Below are 27,281 nucleotides of genomic sequence, written 5' to 3'. Positions count from 1 at the left end.
CTCCAGGGGAATCTTCTCAACCCAGGGATTAAACCTGTGTCTCTTAAGTCTCCTGCATTGGCAGGTGGATTCCTTACCACTAGCACCACCTTATCACATAAACTGCAGCTTGAAAGTACTCTTAGCATTGCAGAGTACTCCATCAATAAATTAGTTACAATATAAAAATACGTCAGCTTTTTAAAAAAATGTCTTAAGAATCCGTCTTAAGGGAATAATCAGTTATTTTTCCTGGCAGATATCATCATAACTTGTCTTGTTTTAGTCTTTCCCTATAGATTAGGCAGAGGCAAACTGACTCTAGACCCATCACTGATGCATTTGGTGGTAGTTAGGGTGGAGGCACGGATTACAGGACAGTGAGGGATATGGGAACTGACCACCAGCCATGAAACTGTACTTCTTGGGCTCTGAGCCCTATGCTAGGGGAGGATGACCCATCCTTGTGGCCTGTGAGATTTCCACATCAATGTGAGTTTTGTGGTAGAAAGTTGAAGTGATCTCTGCTCCATTGTCACTTTGGAAGATACATGAGGCAACTAGAAAGCAGAAAAGTACTATCTGGTGTGTAACCTCAGCTCCAGTTAGAATATAAGAGTCCTGGTGCAAAAATAATGATCAAGAGAACATATATATTTGTAACATGCGCTTCAAACTCTGAATTTGACCTCATTGCAAGATAAGCAATCTTTGGGTCTAATATTAGGGAAGCATTTTTTCTGATTGTTTGGTTATTCAATTCTGGTGACGTAATTTGGTATGTAAAGAATGATAAAATAGATGAAAACAGATATTCAGTTTCTCTGAATATCTCCAGCCTTAGCTATCTTCCATGGAAATGAAGCTTTCTTAAAAATGTTCATTTTACTTATGCTTGTACTAACTCTGCATGTTTATTTGCTCATTTCAAGATTTTATAGTCATAGATATTGCTTACGTATTATGTACAAATACAACACAAACACATGGTTGTCAATCTTTGTCAATCTATACCTTAGTCAAGGCTATGGTTTTTCCAGTAGTCTTGTATGGATGTGAGAGTTGGACTATAAAGAAAGCTAAGCACCAAAGAATTGATGCTTTTGAACTGTGGTGTTGGAGAAGACTCTTGAGAGTCCCTTGAACTGCGAGGAGATCCAACCAGTCAGTCCTATAGGAAATCAGTCCTGAATATTCACTGGAAGGACTGATGTTGAAGCTGAAACTCCAATACTTCGGCCACCTGATGTGAAGAACTGGCTCATTTGAAAAGACCCTGATGCTGGGAAAGATTGAGGGCAGGAGGAGAAGGGGATGACAGAGGATAAGATGATTGGATGGTATCACCAACTCGATGGACATGAGTTTGGGTAAACTCCAGGAGTTGGTGATAGACAGGGAGGCCTGGCGTGTTGTGGTTCTTGGGGTCGCAAAGAGTCAGACACGACTGAGGACTGAACTGAACTGAACCTTAGTCTGGAAACTATAAGCAAGAATTTGATTGGAATCTTTGACTTTTCTTTCATTAATAACTATGAAAGATCTAATTGGGAAATCTCATAAGTCAAATCTTAAAGGATTACTGGCAATAACGTTCCTTTATTATTCCAAAACCACCTTTTATTTTTACCACTCAGCAGTTTCATAGAACCTTTGTGATATGTTAAATATGAGAAAATGGGGCTTTATTGTAAAAAATACATATGTTTATTTTTACAAAATAGGCAGCTTTCAAGAAAATTTTGCTAAATGCATTCTGGACAGACGCCTACTAAAAGAAGTGATTCTAAAATATTTTATTCTGAATGTCCAATAGCAATTCAGTATTTTATTCGAGAGAGTAAAATTAGAATGGAACAGCAAAATATAAGCATGATAAAAGTATACTCTTCTGTAGCCTTTTCTTTGGAGGTATGTAGAAACATGGGCAAAGCCTCAGAACTAGAGACTCCTGGTGGTAATGACTGAGGATTGAGGGGTATGGAAATCTCACAAGGATGTCAGCAGTTTTTGCTATAATTCAGAGAAGCTGAAAGACTAACACATACAATTCAAAGCTTTTAAAAACAGGCCTTTCCCCCTCTTTCTTTGTTTTGTCACAGGATTACAGAGTGAATATTTTTCTTCGTCAGAAATGGAACGACCCACGTCTTGCATATAGTGAATACCCTGATGACTCCTTAGACCTAGACCCTTCCATGTTGGATTCCATTTGGAAACCTGATTTGTTCTTTGCCAATGAAAAGGGAGCCAACTTTCATGAAGTGACTACAGACAACAAACTGTTGCGGATTTTCAAGAATGGGAATGTTCTTTATTCAATAAGGTGAGCATTTCAGTGAAACAGAGTAGTGGTTTGTTTGTTTTTTAGCTTTTAGTGAGTGTTTTGAAATGTTTGAGTAAGTGCTTTCATTGTTCCACTCAAGTTCCTATGATATACCATTTCCCAAATATATTTAATCAACATTAAGACACCAAGTTCCAGATCCAGGAACTATATGAGTAATTCTTGGAAATCCACTTTTTAAAATAAATGACCCAGGTTCTTACATCAGCCAAACTGGTGGGTGGTTTAAAGGTAAATTGAATGTAGTTTGAATCATATGTTGTGATTATATTTTAATGTATGCATCCTTCCTTTAAATATTTATACATGAGGTAATATTTAGGTTTGCTTCTCTGGGATCCATTTCCCATAAATTATTTATCAGGTGTATGTATTTTTTAAAGATGTCCTTGAACTTCTGTGGTCAGTCTTTAGAAAAAGATCTAATTTACATTTTAGTTATTTACTATACATTTCTCAGAAGACCATGTGGCCTTTCAAAGCTAATACCAAAACATTAGCAATAATATCAAAATATAAACATTAATAGTAACATTTCTTGACAGTTGAACTTTAGAATTCATTCAAATTCAGTTTTGCTATTTATACCTAATATCAGATAAGTATAAATTCAGTAAATAGGTACTTACACTAAACTACTTGAAGAACTGTGCTCCATTTGAAAAAATTCTAAAATAAAATGACTCTTACTTATTTTAATTTTGTCTTAATTTATCTCAAATTTCTTAAATTAATTTATCTTAATTTTCTCTTAATTTATCTTTATTTTCCATAATTATTTTTAGTCAGTTAGTTAATATTTTTAAAAAGAACAGAAGATTAGGATCAGAATTCATATCATATTTCTTAGAAGAGACAATATGCTCTATTTATAGCAATAGGCAATTGCTTCCAAAATATGTGTATCACCAGTAACATACTTTCAAAGTGTCAAGGTAAACTAGGCATTGGATCTATAGCCTGAAAGTTATTTCCTTAGATTTTCACCTCTCTATTTTCTATTTTTTAACTTTTCTTCTCACCAGGAATGGATATACTTGATTTTAAGTTCATCTGCCCAATATCAGGGATCAGTTCAGTTCAGTTCAGTTGCTCAGTCATGTCTGACTCTTTGCAACCCCATGAATCGCAGCACGCCAGGCCTCCCTGTCCATCAACAATTCCTGGAGTTCACCCAAACTCATGTCTGTTGACAGTGATGCCATCCAGCCATCTCATCTTCTGTCGTCCCCTTATCCTCCTGCCCCCAGTTCCTCTCAGCATCAGTCTTTTCCAAAGAGTCAACTCTTCACATGAAGTGGCCAAGGTATTGGAGTTTCAGCTTTATCATCAGTCCCTCCAAAGAACACGCAGGACTGATCTCCTTTAGTATGGACTGGTTGGATCTCCTTGCAGTCCAAGGAATTCTCAAGAGTCTTTTCCAACACCACAGTTCAAAAGCATCAATTCTTCTGTGCTCAGCCCTCTTCACAGACCAACTCGCATATCCATACATGACTACTGGAAAAACCATAGCCTTGACTAGACGGACCTTTGTTGGCAAAATAATGTCTCTGCTTTTGAATATGCTATCTAGGTTGGTCATAACTTTTCTTCCAAGGAGTAAGCGTCTTTTAATTTCATGGCTGCAGTCACCATCTGCAGTGATTTGGGAGCCCCCCAAAATAAAGTCAACCACTGTTTCCACTGTTTCCCCATCTATTTCCCATGAAGTGATGGGACCAGATGCCGTAATCTTTGTTTTCTGAATGTTGAGCTTTAAGCCAACTTTTTCACTCTCCTCTTTTACTTTCATCAAGAGGCTTTTTAGTTCCTCTTCACTTTCTGCCATAAGGGTGGTGTCATCTGCATATCTGAGGTTATTGATATTTCTCCCAGCAATCTTGATTCCAGCTTGTGTTTCTTCCAGCCCAGCGTTTCTCATGATGTACTCTGCATATAAGTTAAATAAGCAGGGTGACAATATACAAACTTGACATACTCCTTTTCCTATTTGGAACCAGTCTGTTGTTCCATGTCCAGTTCTAACTGTTGCTTCCTGACCTGCATATAGGTTTCTCAAGAGGCAGGTGAGATGGTCTGGTATTCCCATCTCTCTCAGAATTTTCCACAGTTTATTGTGATCCACACAGTCAAAGGCTTTGGCATAGTCAATAAAGCAGAAATGGATGTTTTTCTGGAACTCTCTTGCTTTTTTGATGATCCAGAGGTTGTTGGCAATTTGATCTCTTGTTCCTCTGACTTTTCTAATACCAGCTTGAACATCTGGAAGTTCACGGTTCATGTATTGCTGAAGCCTGGCTTGGAGAATTTTGAACATTACTTTACAAGCATGTGAGATGAGTGCAATTGTGCAGTAGTTTGAGCATTCTTTGGCATTGCCTTTTTTTGGGATTGGAATGAAAACTGACCTTTTCCAGTCCTGTGGCCACTGCTGAGTTTTCCAAATTTGCTGGCATATTGAGTGCAGCACTTTCACAGCATCATCTTTGAGGATTTGAAATAGCTCCACTGGAATTCTATCACCTCTACTAGCTTTGTTCGTAATGATGCTTTCTAAGGCCCACTTGACTTCACATTCCAGGATGTCTGGCTCTAGATGAGTGATCACACCATCGTGATTCTCTGGGTCGTGAAGATCTCTTTTGTACAGTTCTGAGTATTCTTGCCACCTCTTCTTAATATCTTCTGCTTCTGTTAGGTCCATACCGTTTCTGTCCTTTATCGAGCCCATCTCTGCATGAAATGTTCCCTTGGTATCTCTAATTTTCTTGAAGAGATCTCTAGTCTTTCCCATTCTGTTGTTTTCCTCTATTTCTTTGCATTGATCGCTGAGGAAGACGTATCTCTCCTTGCTATTCTTTGGAGCTCTGCCTTCAGATGCTTATATTTTTCCTTTTCTCCTTTGCTTTTCATTTCTCTTCTTTTCACAGCTATTTGTAAGGCATCCTCAGACAGCCATTTTGCTTTTTTGCATTTCTTTTCCATGGGGATGGTCTTTATCTCTGTCTCCTGTACAGTGTCACGAACCTCCGTCCATAGTACAGCAGGCACTCAATCTATCAGATCTAGTCCCTTAAATCTATTTCTCACTTCCACTTATAATCATAAGGAATTTGATATAGGTCATACATGAATGGTCTAGTGGTTTTCCCTACTTTCTTCAATTTAAGTCTGAATTTGACAATAAGGAGTTCATGATCTGAGCTACAGTCAGCTTCCGGTCTTGTTTTTGCTGAGTGTATATAGCGTCTCCATCTTTGGCTGCAAAGAATATGATCAATCTGATTTCGGTGTTGACCATCTGGTGATGTCCATGTATAATGTCTTCTCTTGTGTTGTTGGAAGAGGGTGTTTGCTATGACCAGTGTGTTCTCTTGGCAAAACTGTATTAGCCTTTGCGCTGCTTCATTCCATATTCCAAGGCCAAATTTTCCTGTTTCCCTAGATGTTTCTTGACTTCCTACTTTTGCATTCCAGTCCCCTATAATGAAAAGGACATCTTTTTTGGGTGTTAGTTCTAAAAGGTCTTGATAGTTGTTATTTTTTCCATGAAATAATATAAAATAGAAACAACAGGAATGAAAATTTAATCTTAGTATGTTAGTGATTTTGAAAACATTTTTATACAAAGCTGTTTTGTAAATCATGCTAATTCCTTATCCCAATATATATGATTTTCACATTTTTTTTTCCATGTGAAAAGAGGAAAGAACTAGTGAACTCTAAGAATAATGAAATTACACATTCTAAACAACAGAGAAATGATAGATTTTGGGCCAATGGAGGACAGTGCCTCAGGGACCTGTGGCAGTATAACAGATGATCGAACATTCGTGTCGTTGGAGTCTCAGATGGAGACAGAGAATAAGATATAGAGCTACAAAAAATATTAAAAGAATTAATGGGTAAAATGTATATATTTTGCAAAAGGCATAGATCTACGAATTCAAGATACTGCCTAAATCCCAAAAATATTAATACCAAATCACATCACATGCAAACTTCTGAAACTAAATAAAAAGACAGATAATATTAAGAACAACATAACCTTACCTGTAGGGGAAAAACAATTGAAATGCTAGCTAATTTCTGATCAGAAATCATAGAAACCAAAAAGAAGACATGCATTTTTCAAGTGCTGAAGGAAAGGGACTGGTACCCCTGGCATCTCGTTGTTCAGTTGCTCAGCTATGTCTGACTCTTGACGACTCCATGGACTGCAGCACACTAGGCTTTGTTTTCTCCTGGAGTTTGCTCAAACTCCTGTCCATTGAGTTGATGATGCCATCCAACCATCTCATCCTCTGCCACCCTCTTCTCCTGCCCTCACCCTTTACTTTCATCAGAGTCTTTTCCAGTAAGTCAGCTCCTCGCATCAGGTAGTTAAAGTATTGGAACTTCAGCTTCACCATCTGTCCTTCCAATGAATATTCAGGGTTGATTTTCTTTAGGATTAACTAGTTTGATCTCCTTGCAGTCCAAGGGACTCTCAAGAGTCTTCTTCAGCACCACAATTCAAAAGCATGAATTTTTCATGCTCCAACTCTCGCACCCATACATAACTACTGGAAACTTCATAAGTTTGACTATACAGAGCTTTGTACCTGGTGAAAGGCTTCCCTGGTGACTCAGTTGGTAAAAAGTCTGCCTGCAATGTGGGAGAGCTGGGTTCCATCCTGGGGTCGGGAAGATCCCCTGGAGAAGGAAATGGCAGCCCACTCCAGTATTCTTGACTGGAGAATTCCATGGATTAGGGGAGCCTGGTGTCCAAAGAGTCAGACACGACTGAGTAACCAACACTTTCACTTTCACCTGGTGAAAATGAAGGGGAAATTGAGACATTTTTGGATAAAGGAAAATTAAGAGAATTTGTCACAAATAGACCTCATGGCACTGCTCACATCAGTTGTGTCTGACTCTGTGCAACCCCATAGACCTCAGCCCACCAGGCTCTTCTGTCTCTGGGATTCTCCAGGCAAGAATATTGGACTGGGTTGCCATTTCCTTCTCCAATGCATGAGAGTGAAAAGTGAAAGTGAAATTGCTTAGTTGTGTCTGACTCATAATGACCCCATGGACTGCAGCCTACCAGGCTCCTCCATGGGATTTTCCAGGCAAGAGTACTGGAGTGGGTTGCCACTGCCTTCTCCCCTTCATGGCACTAGTGGTAAAGAACCCACCTGCCATGCTGGAGATGTAAGAGAGGCGAGTTGGAGGAAGGCACTTCAACCCACTCCAGAATTCCAGCCTGGAGAATTCCAGGGACAGAGGAGCCTAATGTGTCACAGTCCACAGCATTGCAAAGAATGTGGGACATGACATGACTGAAGTGACTTAGCAGGCAGGTAGGTGGGCAGATCTCCCCTGAAAGTACAGCTAAAGGAAGTTTTCTAAACAGAAAGGAACCAATAAGAGAAGAAGCATTGAAGCATCAAGAAAGAAGGAGACTGTCATCAGAAATATGAGCAAATATAATAGACTTTTCTTCTCCTCTTGAATTTTCAAAATTATCTTGATAGTTTAAGCAGGAATTATAACACTGCTGTAAGGGAAAATGCCAAATAAGAAATAAGAAAACTTTTTATAATTACATTGGCAGAAATTAATGAGATGTAATATTTAGTGCTGTCGAATACCTGGTCAGGAAGCAACAGTTAGAACTGGACATGGAACAACAGACTGGTTCCAAATAGGAAAAGGAGTATGTCAAGTTTGTATATTGTCACCCTGCTTATTTAACTTATATGCAGAGTACATCATGAGAAACGCTGGGCTGGAAGAAGCAAAAGCTGGAATAAAGATTGCTGGGAGAAATATCAATAACCTCAGATATGCAGATAATACCATCCTTATGGCAGAAAGTGAAGAGGAACTGAAGAGCCTCTTGATGAAAGTGAAAGAGGAGAGTGAAAAAGTTGGCTTAAAGCTCAACATTCAGAAAGTGAAGATCATGGCATCTGGTCCCATCACTTCATGGGAAATAGGTGGGAAAACAGTGGAAAGAGTGTCAGACTTTATTTTGGGGGGCTCCCAAATCACTGCAGATGGTGATTGCAGCCATGAAATTAAAAGACGCTTACTCCTTGGAAGAAAAGTTATGACCAACCTAGATAGCATATTCAAAAGCAGAGACATTACTTTGCCAACAAAGGTCCATCTAGTCAAGGCTATGGTTTTTCCAGTAGTCATGTGTGGATGTGAGAGTTGGTCTGTGAAGAAAGCAGAGTGCCGAAGAATTGATGCTTTTGAACTGTGGTGTTGGAGAAGACTCTTGAGAGTCCCTTGGACTGCAAGGAGATCCAATCAGTCCATTCTGAAGAAGATCAGCCCTGGGATTTCTTTGGAGGGAATGATGCTGAAGCTGAAACCCCAGTACTTTGGCCACCCATGTGAAGTGTTGACTCATTGGAAAAGACTCTGATGCTGGGAGGAATTAGAGGCAGGAGGAGAAGGGGACGACCGAGGATGAGCTGGCTGGATGGCATCACTGACTCGATGGACGTGAGTCTGAGTGAACTCCAGGAGTTGGTGATGGACAGCGGGGCCTGGCGTGCTGCGATTGTTGGGGTCGCAAAGAGTTGGACACGACTGAGCGACTGAACTGAACTGAATACCCTTTTGTAGGCAGATGACTTTGTAAAATGATTTGTTGGGTTATAGAAAATGTAAAATACATTTTTCCTTCAACCCAACAATTCTGCTTCTAGAAATTTATGTTATTTATGTGTTCATGTGTACAACAAGACACATTTACAAAGATACACACTGCACCACTGAAACAGCAACAAAAGACCCTGTATATTCACTAATGAGAACAAAGCAGAACAAAATGATAGCCCCAAATCATGAAATACTCTTCAGGATCTAGACCTAAATGAATTGATAAGAAAATGCCTTCAAAATATCCTTAAGGTTAGAAATGTTTCATGCTTATTTTTGCTTAAAACATTCTATATATTTAAGCATAACAGTATATGTAAAAATACACATATATCTGGGGGGAGTTGGACAAACTGGGAGAGCAGTATTGACATATATACACTTACTATATATATGTATAAAGTAAGTAGTTAGTGGGAAGCTGCTCTATAGACAGGGAGCTCAGCTCCATGCACTGTGATGCCCTCGAGGGGTGGGCTGGGGGAATTGGGAGGAGGCTCCAGATGGAAGGGATACATGTATACATATGGCTGACTCCCTAACACAACACTGTAAAGCAATTATCCTCCAGTTACAAAAAACAAATTAACATTGTGCTCTTAACTGAAAAAAAGTAAATAAAAAAAAAAAACACATATATCTAATTCCATACAAGAAGTTCAGAAGGATACCCACAATTTGTTAAAAATAACCAATTATGGAAAAGAACCTTAGAATTTAGGTAGAAATAAAGATGAGTTATAAATTTCCCTGTATGTAAGTTTATATTATTTGAATGTTTTAGTAAGAGTTATATTTTGCTTGTGAATTACATACATATATTTTAAGTGACAGAGGCTTTTAACCTGAAGTCATGATCCTTGACTCCTCTGTGATGTGGCTTTGTGATGGTTATCAGGGGATCCATAACAGGTATAAACAAATCAAAGTTACTTCTTTTCCCGTTAACTTGAAAATAAACTTTGTGGAAGACATAATTTGTTAAATTGCAAGAATATATCACCAAGTTGCTTGGAAAATCATTTTGCAAAATTATAATATCTAGATTTCTTGAAATAACAAAGTGTTATTGTATCCTGTATGATTGTGTCTATTTAGTTGTTTATATCAAGTCTTAATGGACTTGGAAAATGGTGCCATCCATTATAAATTGCCCACATTTCTTCTAATATTTTGAGAAAAGTTACAGAATAATTCAGAATTGCGTCTTTCTTCTTTCAGTATGAGTTCAGATGAAACAGACGATGTCTCTTGGCATCTAGTTTTTGTTTGCTCTATCCTGGCTCCCATGATCAAAGACTAAATTCATGTTTTTTTCAGTTGTTTTTGGAAATTTCACAGGACTTAGAAATTTCAAATGGCAAGCAGTTTCTTTGTTAACAAAAGTTGTGCTTGGGAAAAAAAATCTTGTTTGATTTACAAATGGAGCACCTGTGATGTTTCATGAGCGATCTGCTTTCTTGCTTGTTCAAAGAAAAAAGAATGTCCTGGCAAACTTGACCTATCAAACTTACAATTTCTCTGTACTTCCTCCTTAAAGCCACTAAAACAAAGAAATAAACTGAAAAAGGAATGAAATGACATTAACATACAGGAAGATGAAAGGAATGGGAAATAAGAGTGACAGATGAGTGATAAGATATTTTAGGAAGCTTGAAAATGAATGCACTTGTGAAAACTGACTTCACAGAGATAGGGAAAACCTAAGACAAAATGGGGGAACCTAAAAGGAAGAAAATAATGTCCTCAAATTTTTAGAAATTTGAGATAGCTAGGACATGAGAAAGAGGGGGCTAGAAAGGAGATACAAAAACCAAAGAGCTGAGGGACTTCCCTGGCAATCTGGTGGTTAAAAATTCACCTTCTGGTGCAGGGAGTGTGGGTCCAATCTCTGGTTGGGGAGCTAAGATCCCACATGCCTCTCAGCCAAAAAACCAGAGCATAAATGACAGAAGCAATATTGTAACAAACTCAATAAAAGACTTTAAAGATAGTCCACATCAAAAAGTCTTTAAAAATAAAAAAAAAAATCTAATGTAAACTTTACAGGAACAACAGTGAGCCCTTTATCTTCACTTTCTTGCCCATGTTTCTCAGACTAGGATCTACTTTTATGCCTTCTGATCTGGGCAGAAAGCAGGAGGACAGAAAACTCCAACAAGGTTGTTCCAAGAGCTTCTGGAGTAGGGACTACAGGCACAGCTGGGTCTGTCAGAAGCATCACATCAAGAAAATGAGGATAGTGTGAGGTCTGCGCACTGAGTGGTGTAGCCTGTTCTCTGCAGAATGTCTAAGAGGAAAGGTCTACAGACAGTTGGGGAACCACCAGTGAAAAATCTGAGCAGCCATCCTATGATGGATGAATCATGCCGTTACTCAATGAATCATTTTCTGTTCATTGAATTCCAACTAGTTTTTATTACCTCATTCTTAAATATAAACAGACATTGGAGGACATCCTATAATAATAACAGTAATTAAAAAAAGAAGCAGAGGTCAGAATAAACATGCAGAGGAAATAAAGAGCAAAAAGAAGAATATTAAAGAGAAAAAATTACTCAAGAGAAAATGCAAGAAGCAGAAGAGACCATGAAAAGAAATCTCTGGACAGAAATGAAATAGGAAACTTTCAGGAAAGGAGAAATGAAGTCATTCAGAGCATAAAAAAGTACAGATAGTAAACTGAAGTGGAAAAAAAACATTACTGGAATATTTGAAAGATGAAATGGAGAATCTGCCAAGAAGCAGAATCAAGATACTGAGAAATAGGAAAGAAAGGATATGAAAAGTGGAGTATCAATACAGAGGTTCGATATCTGACTTGAAAAGAAATAGAGACCTCCATGAAAAATAAGGAAGAGATCCACTGTCTGCTCTGTTTAATCACTGAGAAGGACTTGGTTCTGATAAGCAGTTTGTTGAGTTTGAAGTAATAGTAGGGAATAAAAACTGAAGTGATCATTAAAGTAAGACAGTTATTAACACTAGGGTAAATAAGCACTGTCCAAGAGCTGTAATTATGGCAAAAAACTTAACTATGAACACTAATTGCATATTCTGCATATTCACAATATGTAAACGCTGAATATTAATTTCACTGTTAATTTTTGCATAACTAAATTCTGAATTCTGCTGGAACGTTAAGTGTACATAGAGTGTGATATAAGGGAAATATACTCTTATTTTCCTTTGTAGCAAATTAATAGGAAACTTCACATATTTAAAAAATCCAGCATAATGTGATAGCAGTTTAGATACAGAATGTAAGTCCCAAACAGATTTCCAAAGAAAGTTGCCTCTGAGGAGCTAGAACTGAACTGGGGGTAGGGATGGGTGGGGCAAAGCTCTTTTCCATATGTTTTATGTAATTGTCAAGCTTCTAAATGACATCTGTGAATTACATTGATAAATTTTAAGTAAACTATATTAATAACTTCTATTATAATTTTTAATTATGTTGATAATTTTTCTTTTCTTTTTAAACATGATTTTTACTCATTTACTTGCAAGAGAAGAATTTTGCATTTATGTCAAATTTTTAAGAATTTGGAGTATAATTGCTTTATGACTATGTTAGTTTCTGCTGCACAACAAAGTGAATCTGCTGTATGAAAACATATATTCCCTCCCTCTTGGAGTGAAATGCTTTTCAAGTGAAGGTGTTGGGACAAGACACATGATTTTGGATTTCAAGTTTGGGATTTGACTTTATTCTGCTTACAAAGTTAGCTTAGTATGTACTTCATGGATACTGACTGCCAACACAGGTCCTTGGGATCAGAGACAGGAATGAATTACTCACTGCAGCCAAGCAGCAGGCGCCTCAGCACATTGGCCCAACTTCTGCATTGTCCTCAGCTCTCCTGGGAACAACACAGCAGACACAGATGGACACAACACATCCAGGGATCTGCCACACAATTGTGGACACTGAGATTGGGGAATTCACTGCTTTCATAGCAAGCAGCAAGCAAGCCTTCTCTTTGTCCATGGGAATGTGATCTCATCTCTCAGAATTAGCAGCTACACAAACAACCCTGAGAAATAAATGGTTCAGGAGAAAGGATCGTCAGAGCCTTCCAATCTCAATAGACCCAACAGGAGGTAAATTTACTTACTGGCTGTGGTTTGGGACAGGTCTCTTTACCTGTGAAAGGGTCATTTTTCTTCTTACATGCATGATGGTGAAAATATTTGCAATCATCTACGTAAATCACCTGGATAGTGCCAGGCATACAATTAGCACTAAAGCTTTTATTTTTATCTTTCTGAAGAGAAAATAAAACCCCCAAAAGTTTAAATTCTGGTCTTTTCCAGAATCCATAAATGAGCAAATTTGTGAACTTCTGCGAATTGTCAGTCTAAGCCCTGGTTTTATCACTTGTGAAATGGGAATGGTAAATCCTCATCACTAGATAATAAGCACATTATTGGCAGTTCAGTACTACCTACTGCTTCCTTTACTAACACTGCAAATGCACACCAAGACATCCAACCGTACTGTTTATACCACAGAAGCATGATTGTATTAACCGTCAAATACCAGGAGGGAACTTTCAGTTCAGTTCAGTTCAGTTCAGTAGCTCAGTCGTGTCCAACTCTTTGCGACTCCATGAATCGCAGCATGCCATCACCAACTCCCGGAGTTCACTCAGACTCACATCCATCGAGTCCGTGATGCCATCCAGCCATCCCATCCTCTGTCGTCCCCTTCTCCTCCTGCCCCCAATCCCTCCCAGCATCAGAGTCTTTTCCAACGAGTCAACTCTTCACATGAGGTGGCCAGAGTACTGGAGTTTCAGCCTTAGCATCATTCCTTCCAAAGAAATCCCAGGGCTGATCTCCTTCAGAATGGACTGGTTGGATCTCCTTGCAGTCCAAGGGACTCTCAAGAGTCTTCTCCAACACCACAGTTCAAAAGCATCAATTCTTTGGCGCTCAGTCTTCTTCACAGTCCAACTCTCACATCCACACATGACCAGAGGGAAAACCATAGCCTTGACTAGATGGACCTTTGTTGGCAAAGTAATGTCTCTGCTTTTGAATATACTATCTAGGTTGGTCATAACTTTTTTCCAAGGAGTAAGCGTCTTTTAATTTCATGGCTGCAGTCACCATCTGCAGTGATTTGGGAGCCCCCCAAAATAAAGTCTGACACTGTTACCACTGTTTCCCATCCATTTTTAAATAAAAAAGCAAACTTATTTCACTTGATGCTTTTAAAAATTTTTCTAAAAATTTATTTTTAATTGAAAGATAATTACTTTACAGAGCTTTGTTGTTTTCTGTCAAACATCAACATGAATCATCCATAGATATACATATGTCCCCTCCCTCTTGAACCTCCCTCCCATCTCCCTCCCCATCCCACCACTCTAGGTTGATACAGAGTCCCTGTTTGAGTTTCCTGAGCCATACAGCAAATTCCCATTGGCTATCTATTTTACATATGGTAATGTAAGTTTCCATGTTACTCTTTCCATACATCCCACGCTCTCCTCCCCTCTCCCTGTGTCTGCAAGTCTGTTCTCTGTGTCTGTATCTCCACTGCTGCCTTGCAAATAAATTCATTGGTACCATCTTTCTAGAGTCCATATACATGCATTAATATATGATATTTATCTTTCTCTTTTTGAACAAACCACGTATGTCTTTTACTTTAATAACTTATAGTGTATGAAAATCATCATTTTTTATGTTACAGAAATGCACATTTTCAAAGTCATTAATTAGAGAACTCATTTTCATGAAAAGCATTCTAATGCCCTTGAAAGGCAGTAGACTTAAAGGTTAAAGGCATAGAATCTACAGTTAGACTCTCAGATCTATTGATTCAGCTCTATCAATTTCTGCTTTACATATCAGGAGAGTTAAGTCTTAATCTCCTCATCTCTCAGTAAAGGTAGCATCACTTACCTGTAAATTCATATTAAGAAATAAATGAATTAAGGCATATATGAAGTATTTAAAATAGTGCCTACCACACAGTAAGCAAAAAGTATTACCTAGTATGATATTACAGATAATATTTCAATGCTTATAGTTGAGGCAACTGTCCTTATAACAGTACATTTAGAAATATTAAAAATAATAAAATGCTTATTGTTTGCAAATAAAGCCTAAAGTGGAGTCAAAAAGCCGTTTTACAAAATACTTCAGTTAATGGTTGGGACCACATACTCTGGGCAAACAAGCAATGCTTGTTTGAAATTGGTAATACCTTGATTTTAATGAGGTGAATTGTTTAGAATAGATTACCGTCATAGTCTTTTTTTTTTTTTTTTGACATTGCTGCTTAACTAAGCCAAGATGTTTTAAGGGAAAATGAAAGAAACACACATCCTGTTTGCGTGTCTTGTTTCAGAAAAGAGAACGCCATGTCCTCTCTTACACAGTGTTTCCTAAACCGTAGAATGTGATTAATTACATCTTGACTTAGTTTTCTTTTGATGTGGTCGGGACAAATCTTTAATTTATATGTTTTAATAAAGAAATGCAGGATCACACTCACCAAGGTGACACATTTTTTCATCCCTGTGCTGTTAAAGAAGCTATTGTATTATACCTTAAACAAAAAGAAAGTCAACAAATGGATTTTTATTCAGGGTATGATTTATGACAGAAATCCTACAAACAGTGTTTTTCATTGCCAAATAATTCCTTCTAAGTATCTTTTTTTTTTAAAGAATTATGCAATGTCCATTTTTTATTTTACACCAGAAAAATACCAAAGATATGAATTTGACATCACATGCATGGTGAGAGCCTGGAAAAGATTCTAAGAATGCTATTTACTTCCATACAAAAGGTCACAGAAGTAATTCTCTAAGCCAGTATTTGAAACTGGCTGGCTAGAGAGTCTTGGATGTTTGGGAAATTAATGAGTGTACGTTCAAATTGTACTTGTGCATATACTTCTAATAAACCTTTTCACAAGACAGAGAACATTGTGTCCAGCAGATTTTACAATTGCCTTTTGAAGAGAGAATTTTGCAGATGGACAATATCACACTTGCAGGATCACTTAACCTAGCTGAGTTAGGAGAAAACTTGCTTTTGAAGAATCAGTTCTGTGGGTTCTTTTAGTGTGCTGTGGACTCTAACTTGAATGAATTGTCAGATGATCCCCTGGGACTCTTAAAAATTCAGCAGCTTCACCCTCTGTCAGCTTATGCCTCTCAAATGACGTCACTGGGACCCTACCAAGAGTATTCACTGTCAGATGTACATCATTATAGCTTTATGTCTATGGCCCACATAAAAATGCTACTTCAGAGAATGTGGTTGCATTTAGTAGAGCTGATGGTTATTTTTTGCTAAAACTTAAGTTTTTAAATAAGTGATTTAATCCTGTCATCTTTGTGTGCATACTGTATAATTTGGGGGAGGAGGAAATGGGGAGGCCTGGGGTAGTGAGAATGTGCTAGTAATCCTTAATAACTAATGCTGATTGTTTGCTAGGTGTCAAGCACTTGACTGAGCATTTCACAGATTAACTAATATATTGCTCACAACCTCTCTCCAGAATAGGTATTATTATTACCTTCCTTTTGGAGATGTGAAAACTGAAATGGAGTGAAATGACATAATTGGAGACCATAAATTCTTTGGTCACAGAGTTTAGATGAATGACTCAGCCTACGATGTCCACTAATACACTGCATTTCAGTGGGAAAGCTTTTCAATAAAAGGGGCTGGCTAGATGGCACCCGACTCCAGTACTCTCGCCTGGAAAATCCCATGGATGGAGGAGCCTGGTAGGCTGCAGTTCATGGGGTCGCTGAGGGTCGGACACGACTGAGCGACTTCACCTTCACTTTTCACTTTCATGCATTGGAGAAGGAAATGGCAACCCACTCCAGTGTTCTTGCCTGGAGAATCCCAGGAACGGGGGAGCCTGGTGGGCTGCAGTCTATGGGGTCGCACAGAGTTGGACACGACTGAAGTGACTTAGCAGCAGCCGCAGAGATTTCTTAGAAAAGAACTTCATTGGAATAAATTTGGATTTATTTGGATGTGGACTTCTTTTTCTCATATCCAGAAACTACAAATTATTGGTAATCCATGAAGATAGATAATCCCTGAAGTCATGTACTCTTTAAAGGAAAAAAAAAAAAATCGAGCAGTGAATTACCTGGAAAGTCAACATTATAATACATTCTGACATGAGGAAAAGTAGGGTTCACCATCATGTCATCTCACTTTGTGTGAAGTCACATCAAAAGTTTGTTTGCTGAACACAGAATATGTCACACGTGTTTGAGAGGGCTATTTTGTGGACCTAATACAATGTGGTGAAATGCTCTAATTCCACAACAGGGAAGCCCTAATAATGAGAATTTTGGAGTCCTCTAGATCCAGAGATTTTTTTCCCACTGGATGTTCACTGAGAAGATCTTCAGTGTAGTTAAAAAGACAGTAAAAGATGTCACATGAAATTACTTTCTGGCACTCAGTCTTTTCACATCCAGATTCCAAACCTTGGATCTATTGAGTTGGCCAAAAAGTTTGTTTGGGTTTTTTGGTAATATCTTATGGAAAAACCTAAATGAACTTTTTGGTCAACCAATACTTGCCTCAATGATGTTTTCTCTATGATATGGGGGAATTTTGTCTTTGGGCCTTTGGCATCAATTTTATAAAGCTTACTCTCAAATATCTTTTTAAAAAGGGTCTTTTCTGGAAATAGAGACCACTCTTAGATATCTCCAGTACTATCTAAAGGAAAGCATAGATATAAAAATAAATAACTGTGATTAGATGTTTATATATACAGCTTTTCTTCCCTCGAAAACTAGATTTATTTAAAGGATAGTTATTTCACACTATATATACAAGCTGGAGCAAATTTTCTTGAGTAGATGTTAGCCACAACCTAAACAGCATTGTTTTCCATTGTATCCTGAATAATAGAATATTAACATGATATAATAAATTTCTTTATAAAATGATTACTTTGAATTCTTTCAGGTTGACATTAACACTCTCCTGTCCAATGGATCTCAAGAATTTTCCGATGGATGTACAAACATGTATAATGCAACTGGAAAGCTGTAAGTAAGAATAACATAAGTTTTCCTTAATATTTAAAAACAATAGTAGATATAGATTTCTCTCAGAATACTCACTGAACATCATTCTCAGAACACCATCTCACCCTCCTTCTCTCAGAATTCCCTTATACTCTTTCTCATGGATAATGAAATCAAACCCTCCCTCACTCAGATATCCTTTCACCAAACTTCTCAAAGTAATTTCTGTTATCATCCTTCTAAAAATTACCTCTGATTCTTTCAGAATTCTGCAGACCCTCTTCTTTCTCTCAGAATTCCCTCAGACTCTGCTTACTCTCAGAATTCTCTTGAAATCTCCTTCTATGTCTCACATTTCCCTGACTCTCAATCTTTCTCCCAGAATTACATGGAATCTCATTCTTCACAATAATATTTCAAATCTCATTTTCTCAAAATTCAATTTCAATTTCAAGGTGTAAAAATTCCCTCATACTCACCTATAAGCAGGATTCCTTTCACCAAAGGAAACCTGACAGAAAGACTGAAATAAGTATAAAATTCCTTCACTCAGAATTCCCTCCTACAAACCTCACTCAGAATTTACTCAGAAAAGTCCTACTTTCACTCAGAAATCTTTCATTCTGTCAGATTTCCCTCGAAGAAAAGTCCTTCTTTCTGTCAGAAATCTCCTATCTCTCAGGTTCCCCTAGAAGAGACTTTCTGTCTGTCTAAAGACAGAAAGAAAGACAGAAAGAAATCTCCGTCTTTCTGTTAGGTTTCTATAAAATAAGTGAAAGTGAAAGTGAAGTCGCTCAGTCGTGTCCGACTCTTTGGGACCCCATGAACTGTAGCCTATCAGGCTCCTCCGTCCATGAGATTTTCCAGGCAAGAGTGCTGGAGTGGATTGCCATTTCCTTCTCCAGGGGATCTTCCTGACCCAGGAATCGAACCCGGGTCTCTTGCATTGCAGGCAGACGCTTTACCATCTGAGCCACCAAGGAAGCTTTTATAGAGATCGTCTTTCTATCAGGTTTCTATCACAAAGAAATCCTTCTTTCTGTCAGAAATCTCCCTTTTTTTTCCTATCATGTTTCCATCAAAGAAAAGTCCTTCTTTTTGGCATATCTCTTCTTTCTATCAGGTTTCAATCAGAAAGGGTTACCCTGATATTCAGTTGGTAAAGAACCCTCCTGCAATGCAGGAGGCCCCGGATTGATTCCTGGGTCAGGAAGATCTGCCGGAGAAGGGATAGGCTACCCACGCCAGTATTCTTAGGCTTCCCTTGTGACTCAGCTGGTAAAGTATCTGCCTGTAATGTGGGAGACCTGGGTTTGATCCCTGGGTTGGGAAGATGCCCTGGAGAAGAGAAAGGCTACCCACTCTAGTATTCTTGCCTGGAGAATTCCATGGACTGTACAGTCCATGGGGTTGCAAAGAGTTGGACACGACTGAGCAACTTTTACTTCAATCAGAAAAGTCCCTCCTTCTGTCAGAAATTGCCTTCTTTCTGTCAGGTTTCACTCACAAAGAAAACCTTATTTCAGTCAGAAATCTCCTTCTTTTAGTCAGCTTTCCTCAGAAAAGTCCCTCTCTCAGCCAGAAATCAGCTTCTTTCTGTCAGGTTTCTCTCACAGGAGAAATCTTCTCTTTGGAAGAAAACATCTTCTTTCTTTCAGTATCCCTCAGAAATATTCTTTCTGTCAGAATAGCCTTCTTTCTGTCAGGATTCTCTCCCAGAAAAGACCTTTCTGTCAGAAAAATTCTTTTCATCAGATTTCCCTCAGAAACGTTCTTCTTTCTGTCAGGTTTCCAACCCCCCACCCCCCCAGAAAAAAACACATTCTTTCTGTCAGAAATCTCCTTCTTTCTGTCAGATTTTCCTCAGAAACGTCCTTCTTTCTGTCAATAAAGAACTTCTTCCTGTCTGATATCTCCTTTCTGGCAATTTTCCCTCAGGAACATCCTTCTTTCTGTCAGAAATTCTTTCTGTCAGGTTTCTCTCCCAGAAAAGACCGCCTTTCTGTCAGAAATCACCTTCTTTGTGTCAGGTTTCCCTCAGAATCATCCTCTTTTTCTGTCAGAAATTGCCTTCTTTCTGCCACATTTCTCTCCCAGAAATGACCTTCTTTCTGTGCGATATCTCCTTTCTGTTAGGTTTCCTTCAGAACACCCTTCTTTCTGTCAGAAATCTCCATCTTTCCATTAGGTTTCCCTCAGAAATGTCTTTCTTTCTGTCAGAAATTGCCTCTTTCTGTCAGATTTTGCTCCCAGGAAAGACATTTCTGTCAGAAAACTCCTTTCCATCAGGTTTCCCTCAGAAACATCCTTCTTTCTGTCATGTTTCTTTCCCAGAAAAAACCTTCTTTCTGTCAGAAATCCCCTTCTTTGTGTCAGGTTTCCCTCAGAATCGTCCTTTTTTTCTGTCAGCAATTGCCTTCTTTCTGTCACATTTCTCTCCCAGAATAGACCTGCTTTCTGTCCAATATCTCCTTCTTTCTGTTAGGTTTCCCTCAGAAACACTCTTCTTTCTGTCAGAAATCTCCATCTTTCCATCAGGTTTCCCTCAGAAATATCCTTCTTTCAGAAAGTACCTTCTTTCTGTCAGGTTTATATTCCAGAAAAGACCTTCTTTTGTTAGAAATACCCTTCTTTGTGTCAGATTTCCCTCAGAAACTTCCTTTTTTTCTGTCATGTCAGAAATCGCCTTCTGTCAGATTTCTCTCTCAGAAAAGACCTTCTTTCTGTCAGAAATCCCCTTCTTTGTGTCAAGATTCCCTCAGAATCGTCATTTTTTTCTGTCATAAATTGCTTTCTTTCTGTCAGGTTTCTCTCTGAGAAAAGACCTTCTTTCTATCAGGTATCTCCTTCTTTCTGTTAGGTTTCCCTCAGAAATACCCTTCTTTCTGTCAGAAATCTCCATCTTTCCATGAGATTTCCCTCAGAAATGGCCTTCTTTCTGTCATAAAGTGCCTTCTTTCTGTCAGGTTTCTCTCCGAGAAAAGACCTTTTTCTGTCAGAAATACCCTTCTTTGTGTCAAGTTTCTGTCCCAGAAGAGACCTTCTATCTGTCTGATATCTCCTTCTTTCTGTCAGGTTTCCCTCAGAAACATCCTTCTTTCTGTCAGAAATCATCTTCTTTCCATCAGATTTCCCTCATAAATGTCCTTTTTGTCAGAAATTGTCTTCTTTCTGTCAGGTTTATCTCCCAGAAAAAAATCCTTATTTCTGTCTGGAATCTTCTTTCCATTAGGTTTCCCTCAGACACATCCTTCTTTCTGTAATTTGTCAGAAATCACCCTCTTTCTGTGAGGTTTCTCTCTAGAAAAAGACGTTCTTTCTGTCAAAAATCTCCTCCTTTGTGTCAGGTTTCCCTCAGAAGCGTCCTTCTTTCTGTCAGAAATCGCCTTCTTTCTGTCGGGTTTCTTCAGAAAAACATTTTCTTTCTGTCAGAAATCTCCTTCCTATCTAGTTTCTATCTGAATTCTCTTTTTTTCCCCAAAAAATATTCTAGGAAAAAACATGTAAAAAATTAGTAGATTTATAATAATGGATCATATATATTATTTGTTTTTCAGTTTTTTCCTGACATTTATTGAAAAGACATGTTATTTTGCACCTGTTATGGATTGGTATCTGTCTTACATTCTATACTCTCTATATTGCTATTTAAAGTAAATTTCAAACTAGAAATGCCATTTTTGAAGATTAAGAAATATCTATTCTCTTTATATTCATCAATGGTAAAATGGATGCTAACATTGAAAAATATGGTACTTTTTTAAATGAAGTGTGTGCTGGAATCCAAACATTCTTATGTGTTATTTCTCATACACACAACAGAACTGTTGTTATTGTCATGTTTCCACCTGTGTAAATCGTTACTTTGAGTATTTTTACCCCAATTTATCGAGGTGGTAAGTACAAACTACACCTTCTTTCTGTCAAGTTTCTTTCCCAGAAAAGACCTTCTCTCTGTCAGAAATCTCCTTCTATCTGTCAGGTTTCCCTCAGAAATGTCCTTCTTTCTGTCCAAAATATTAACACATGAAAATTTTAGGTCTTTTTGTTTCTTTAAACTTATCTGTTTATTACCCCAAACTTGGTTAGTTTTAAGTTTTTAATGCCATACACAAAGGCGACGTTATGTAATATTTTTGTGAAAAATATTATTTGTGAAAAATCATATTTAGAAAAAAATGCCTGTTTGACATATTCTTTTAGAAAAAAACTGCAGCTGGAACTTCAGAATTGGTGGCATGAGAGTCCAGGCCTGTAGTGTGGTGAATCTGCCACTAGAGGGCATGCCTACTTCGCAGGGGGACTTGCTGCCAACCCTGCACCCTGGTTTTCTCTTAAAGTAAGGAAGTGCAAATACCTATTTCTCTGATAATAAAATTTAGCAGGAATATAATATAATATCTTCTTGTTAAATTTAAATACATTATATAAGTAAGTGGATTAATTTCATTAATATAAGTTAATTAATGTGAATATATTAATTTACTCAATTAATATTTACATTTTATTAACTTAAATATAGGGCTTCCCTGGTGGCTCAGAGGTTAAAGCATCTGCCTGCAATGCAGGAGACCTGGGTTCAATCCCTGGGTCAGGAAGATCCCCTTGAGAGGGAAATGGCAACCCACTCCAGTATTCTTGCCTGGAGAATCCCATGGATGGAGGAGCCTGGTGGGCTACAGTCCATGGGGTTGCAAAGACTTGGACACGACTAAGCGACTTCACTTTCACTTTCAACTTAAATATTGATCACACCCATGGATAAATTAAATGAAAGGAAAATAAAAATTTAGTTTTAATTGGAAGAGCTATTTAGCAATAAGAATGGGAGGTTGGAGTTGGGAGTAGGAAGCAATACAGGATTCCTAGCAGTGTTGATTTCTAACTCTACCTTGAAGGCATTCTAAAGACAGGTATCTTTGTTGCAAAATTAGGTACATGGAGAGTATGGAGGAAAAAAAACCATATGAAAAATAGTCTAAGACAGACTGGTTCCCTAATTATTAATTTAAGAATACTAAATACTATCCAATAGTGAGGAGCTGTGGAAGATTTAGGAGCAAGAACATGAGTTGGTTAATATTATGCTCTTGAAGATTCTCTCATATAGATGAACCAAGTTATTTAAGAAGGTTCCATAATATTCCAATAAAAAGAATAAAAGTAGGAGCGAAGAGGAGCAGTATGGAAGGTATATACAATACAGATTGATGCTGTAGAGGAAGCAAAATGTTATCTTTACCTTCTTAGGCTCCTCAGCCTTGGCCTGAAAATTAGGCAGAAATAAAACATGAACAGAAGAAAAGGATACACATTTATTTAATATAAGTTTTACAGAAGGAAATGAATAGTCAAGGAAGTGGCAAAGCCTAAATTCTTTTATACCAGGTTAAACAAAGAAAAGCGAGAAGCGGTTGTGGAAAAGTAATGCTATGTGAGGAAGCGAAAGGAAGATGAGAATTATTTTAACAAGATCTGTACAGAATTCTCTTGGCTTTGATCCCCTGTTGAAGAGTGTTTCTTTTTCTCCTAGTACAAGGAGTACATCTTTACATGGAAGCTTTTAATCTACTGTTTTCAGAAAGAAAACGAGAGATTAGAATGCCCTTCTCACACCTGCTGTTTTCCAGGTGCCTTTAGCTTAAAATCATTCTTCTGCCAAAGAGGCATATTTTAGGGGTACATATTCCACTGTTTTCATTTACTTCAATACAAAGTGGAATGCAAAGCCTCTGAGTGCCCAATTAGTCAGAGACAAAGAGCTTAGATAAGTAGAATCATTTTGGAAATACTGACAGAGAAAAAAACAGAATGAGAAGTAAATGTTAAGAGGAATATTGATAAATCCAGTCTTAATATATTTGTGATTTGGGAAATGTACATAAAAAGCCAAAGGAAGGAGTTAGCACTGAAGATGTACTGTTTTTTGTAATATAATTTTAATTGAAGGATAATTACATTACAATGTTGTGTTGATCTCTGCTGTGCAACAAGGTGAATCAGCTATAAGTATACATATATTCCTTCCCTCTGGAGCCTCCCTCCCACGCCCCATCCCACCTCTCCAGTTCATCACAGACACAGAGCTGAGCTCACTGTGTTATGAAGATGTACTGTTATGAGCCATCTACAGAGCAGTTCAACAAGATGAAATTTCTGAAGGAGAGAGCATAGAGATGCAAGCAAACCCACAAAGAAGAACCAACTCTTAAGAAAGACCTGTATTTAGAGGTTGCTGTTGTTCAGTTGCTCGTACGTGTCCAGCTCTTTGCTACCCCATGGACTGAAACATGGGGTAAAGACAGGCTTCCCTGTCTTTTACCATTTCCCAGGGTTTGCTCAAGTTCATGTCCATTGAGTCAGTGATGCTATCTAACCATCTCATCTTCTGCCATCCCCTTCTCCTCCGCCCTCAATCTTTCCCAGCATGAGGGTCTTTTTCAATGAGTTGGCTCTTTGCATCAGGTGGCCAAAGTATTGGAACCTTAATGTCCTTCCAATGAATATTCAGGTTTGACTGGTTTGATCACCTTGCAGTCTAAGGGACTCTCAAGAATCTTCGCCAGCACCACAATTTGAAAGCATCAATTCTTCTTTCAGCTCTCACATCTATACACAACTACTTAAAAAAACATAGCTTGACTATATGGACCTTTGTTGACAAAGTGATGTCTGTGCTTTTTAATACACTCTCTAATTTGGTCATTGCTTTCTTTCCAAGGAGCAAGTGTCTTTTAATTCCATAGTTGCAGTCATCATCCACAGTGACACTGGAGCCCAAGAAAATAAAATCTGGCATTGCGTCTGCTTTTTTCCCCTTCTATTTGCCACGAAGTGATGGGAGCAGATGCCATGATCTTAGTTTTTAGAATGTTGAGTTTTAAGCCAGCTTTTTCACTCTCCTCTTTCATTCTCATGTAGAGGCTCTTTTGTTCGTATTTGCTTTCTGCCATTAGAGGGGTATCATCTGCATATCTGAGGTTGTTGATATTACTCCTCGCAATCTTGATTTTAGCTTGTGGTTCATCCAGCCGGCATTTCGCATGATATACTCTGCTGCTGCCAAGTCACTTCAGTCGTGTCCGACTCTGTGTGACCCCATAGATGGCTGCCCACCAGGCTCCCCTGTCCCTGGGATTCTCCAGGCAAGAACACTGGAGTGGGTTGCCATTTCCTTCTCCAATGAGTGAAAGTGAAAAGTGAAAGGGAAGTCGCTGCATATGTTAAATAAACAAAATGACAATATACAGCCTTGTCCTACTCTTTTCACAATTTTGAACCAGTCAGTTGTTCCATGTAGGGTTCTAAGTGTTGCTTCTTGATCTGCATATAGGTTTCTCAGGAGATAGGTAAAGTGGTCTGGTATTCCCATTTCTAAGAATTTTCCAGTTTTTTTTTTTTTTTTTGATCTATACAGTCAAAGGCTTTAGCATAGTCAATAAAGCAGAAGGAGATGTTTTTTCTTGTGTTCTTTTCCTTTTTCTATGATCCAATGAATGTTGGCAATTTGATTTGTGGTTCCTCTGCCTTTTCTCAACTCAGCTTTCATGTCTGGAAGTTCTGGGTTCATGTACTGTGGAAGCCTAGTTTGAAGGATTTTGAGTATAATTTTGCTAGCCTGTGAAATGAGCGCAACTGTATGGTGAGGAGGAGGGAGTGGCAAACCACTCCAGCATTCTTGCTGCGGGAACCCCATGGAGAGTATCAAAAGGAAAAATGGAAACTTTACCCTTAGATTAATCTGAAATGCTGAATCCTATCACTGAGAATGCCATTGAAATAAAGGAAGAATGTGGTCCATTTATATGGCCCAAGTTCAGATGTTTCCTTTATGAAATCTAAAGGCCTGTCACACAGTCCAGGGGTCCCCATCCTCCAGGATCTAATGCCTGATGATCTGAGGCAAAACTGATGTAATAACAATAGAAATGAAGTACGCAACGAATGTAATGAGCTTGAATCATTCCCAAACCATCTCTTCCTCCCCCTGGTCTGTGGAAATATTGTCCTCCTCAAAAATGGTCCCTGGTGCCAAAAGGGTTGGAGACCACTGCCATGGTCTACTTATTCCTCAAATCTCAACAGAGTTTTACCCAACTGCTTTTATTTACCCCAAATTTTAATATACCATTTTCTTCTGGTCTTGAATATCCTTCTTTCAACCTCAGAAGAGAATTGTGAAATAAATACAGTAAATGCTTGCTTTGGGTTGAAAAGAAATTGTGTTAGCTTATTTTTCCTTCTTTGTAGTAGTCATTTTTTTACTCTCCAAGTCCAGCCAGAAAATACAGGCCAGTTACTTTGACAATCTGCATTTTCCAAAATTTATATCAATAGAATCCTAATAAAATATAGCATTCTACAATGAAGCCCTGCTTTTCACTAAGAGTTTTATTTAATTTTAAAATAAGCTATAATTTGCACCCCAATTTTTGCTGGCAATATATAAAACTGAGTGGCATTTCTAGTGAAGATGAACTAAATATTAAAGTGATCACTAACTTTGCTTCTCAGAATGAGATGTACTAGTTTAGTTTACTGAAGTTCAAGATTCAATACATGATTCATTTATTTTTAATTGACTGTATGAAGTAAAACTTAGGGCTATCTTTAAAAAAAATAAATTTTCATTGATATTGCTGTTTTACTTATAAAAGCATCTTACTTGTTTCCTTCATAAGTAGCTAATCTACGAGGGAAGGAAACACGGGTATTTTATAATTTAGACTACGCCCCTAAGGAGTTTACAGTGCAAAGCAACGTGCAGAAATAGGGGTAAGGAAAAAAAAAAGATTTAGTTTTCAGCTTTCATTTATGTCATAAAGAAACTTTCTAAATGGGCAATTTTTCCCCCCTAGTTAAAAAAAGAAATAGAGGATATTTTTAATCTTGAAAGAATATTGGATAGTACTTTCTCTGAGTCATAATAAAGCTTTCTTGTTCGTTAAAAGACAGTGTTGACTTTAAAAAATGTACAACATGAGAGTTGTGAGTTAAATTTTATTTGGGACAAAATGAGGACTTAGCCCAGAATACATATCAGATAGCTCTGAGATGCTGTTCCGAAGAGCCAAAGGGGCAGTGGCGGAATGAGTATGTATGTGATTTTGGTGAAGAGGGAATACATGCAATCAAACACATATTTTTTTATAGAAGGTTTCTGTTAGTCACAAGAAGCAGTCATCTCCATGAAGGATTGTAGTGCTTTTCTAGTTATGAGGAAATAAGATAATTGGGCTCATAAAATTGGCTCCTGAAAA

At 37.9% G+C, this 27,281-nt stretch overlaps 1 protein-coding gene across 1 annotated transcript in view; it reads left to right on the top strand.

Moving 5' to 3' along the window:
* The window catches only part of GLRA3 (glycine receptor alpha 3), a 181,519-nt gene that overhangs the window by 85,781 nt on the left and 68,457 nt on the right, over positions 1 to 27,281 (top strand). Inside the window, 2 exon segments of the mRNA XM_052645083.1 lie at positions 2,082 to 2,305; positions 17,960 to 18,042. Of these exon segments, the coding sequence (XP_052501043.1) occupies positions 2,082 to 2,305; positions 17,960 to 18,042 (307 nt within the window).

Source organism: Budorcas taxicolor, chromosome 8, assembly GCF_023091745.1.
Source record: "Budorcas taxicolor isolate Tak-1 chromosome 8, Takin1.1, whole genome shotgun sequence".
In the NCBI taxonomy this organism is placed as follows: Eukaryota; Metazoa; Chordata; class Mammalia; order Artiodactyla; family Bovidae; genus Budorcas; species Budorcas taxicolor.
The sequence above is the reverse complement of the archived record's forward strand: the minus strand, read 5'-3'. Positions and strand labels throughout refer to the sequence as shown.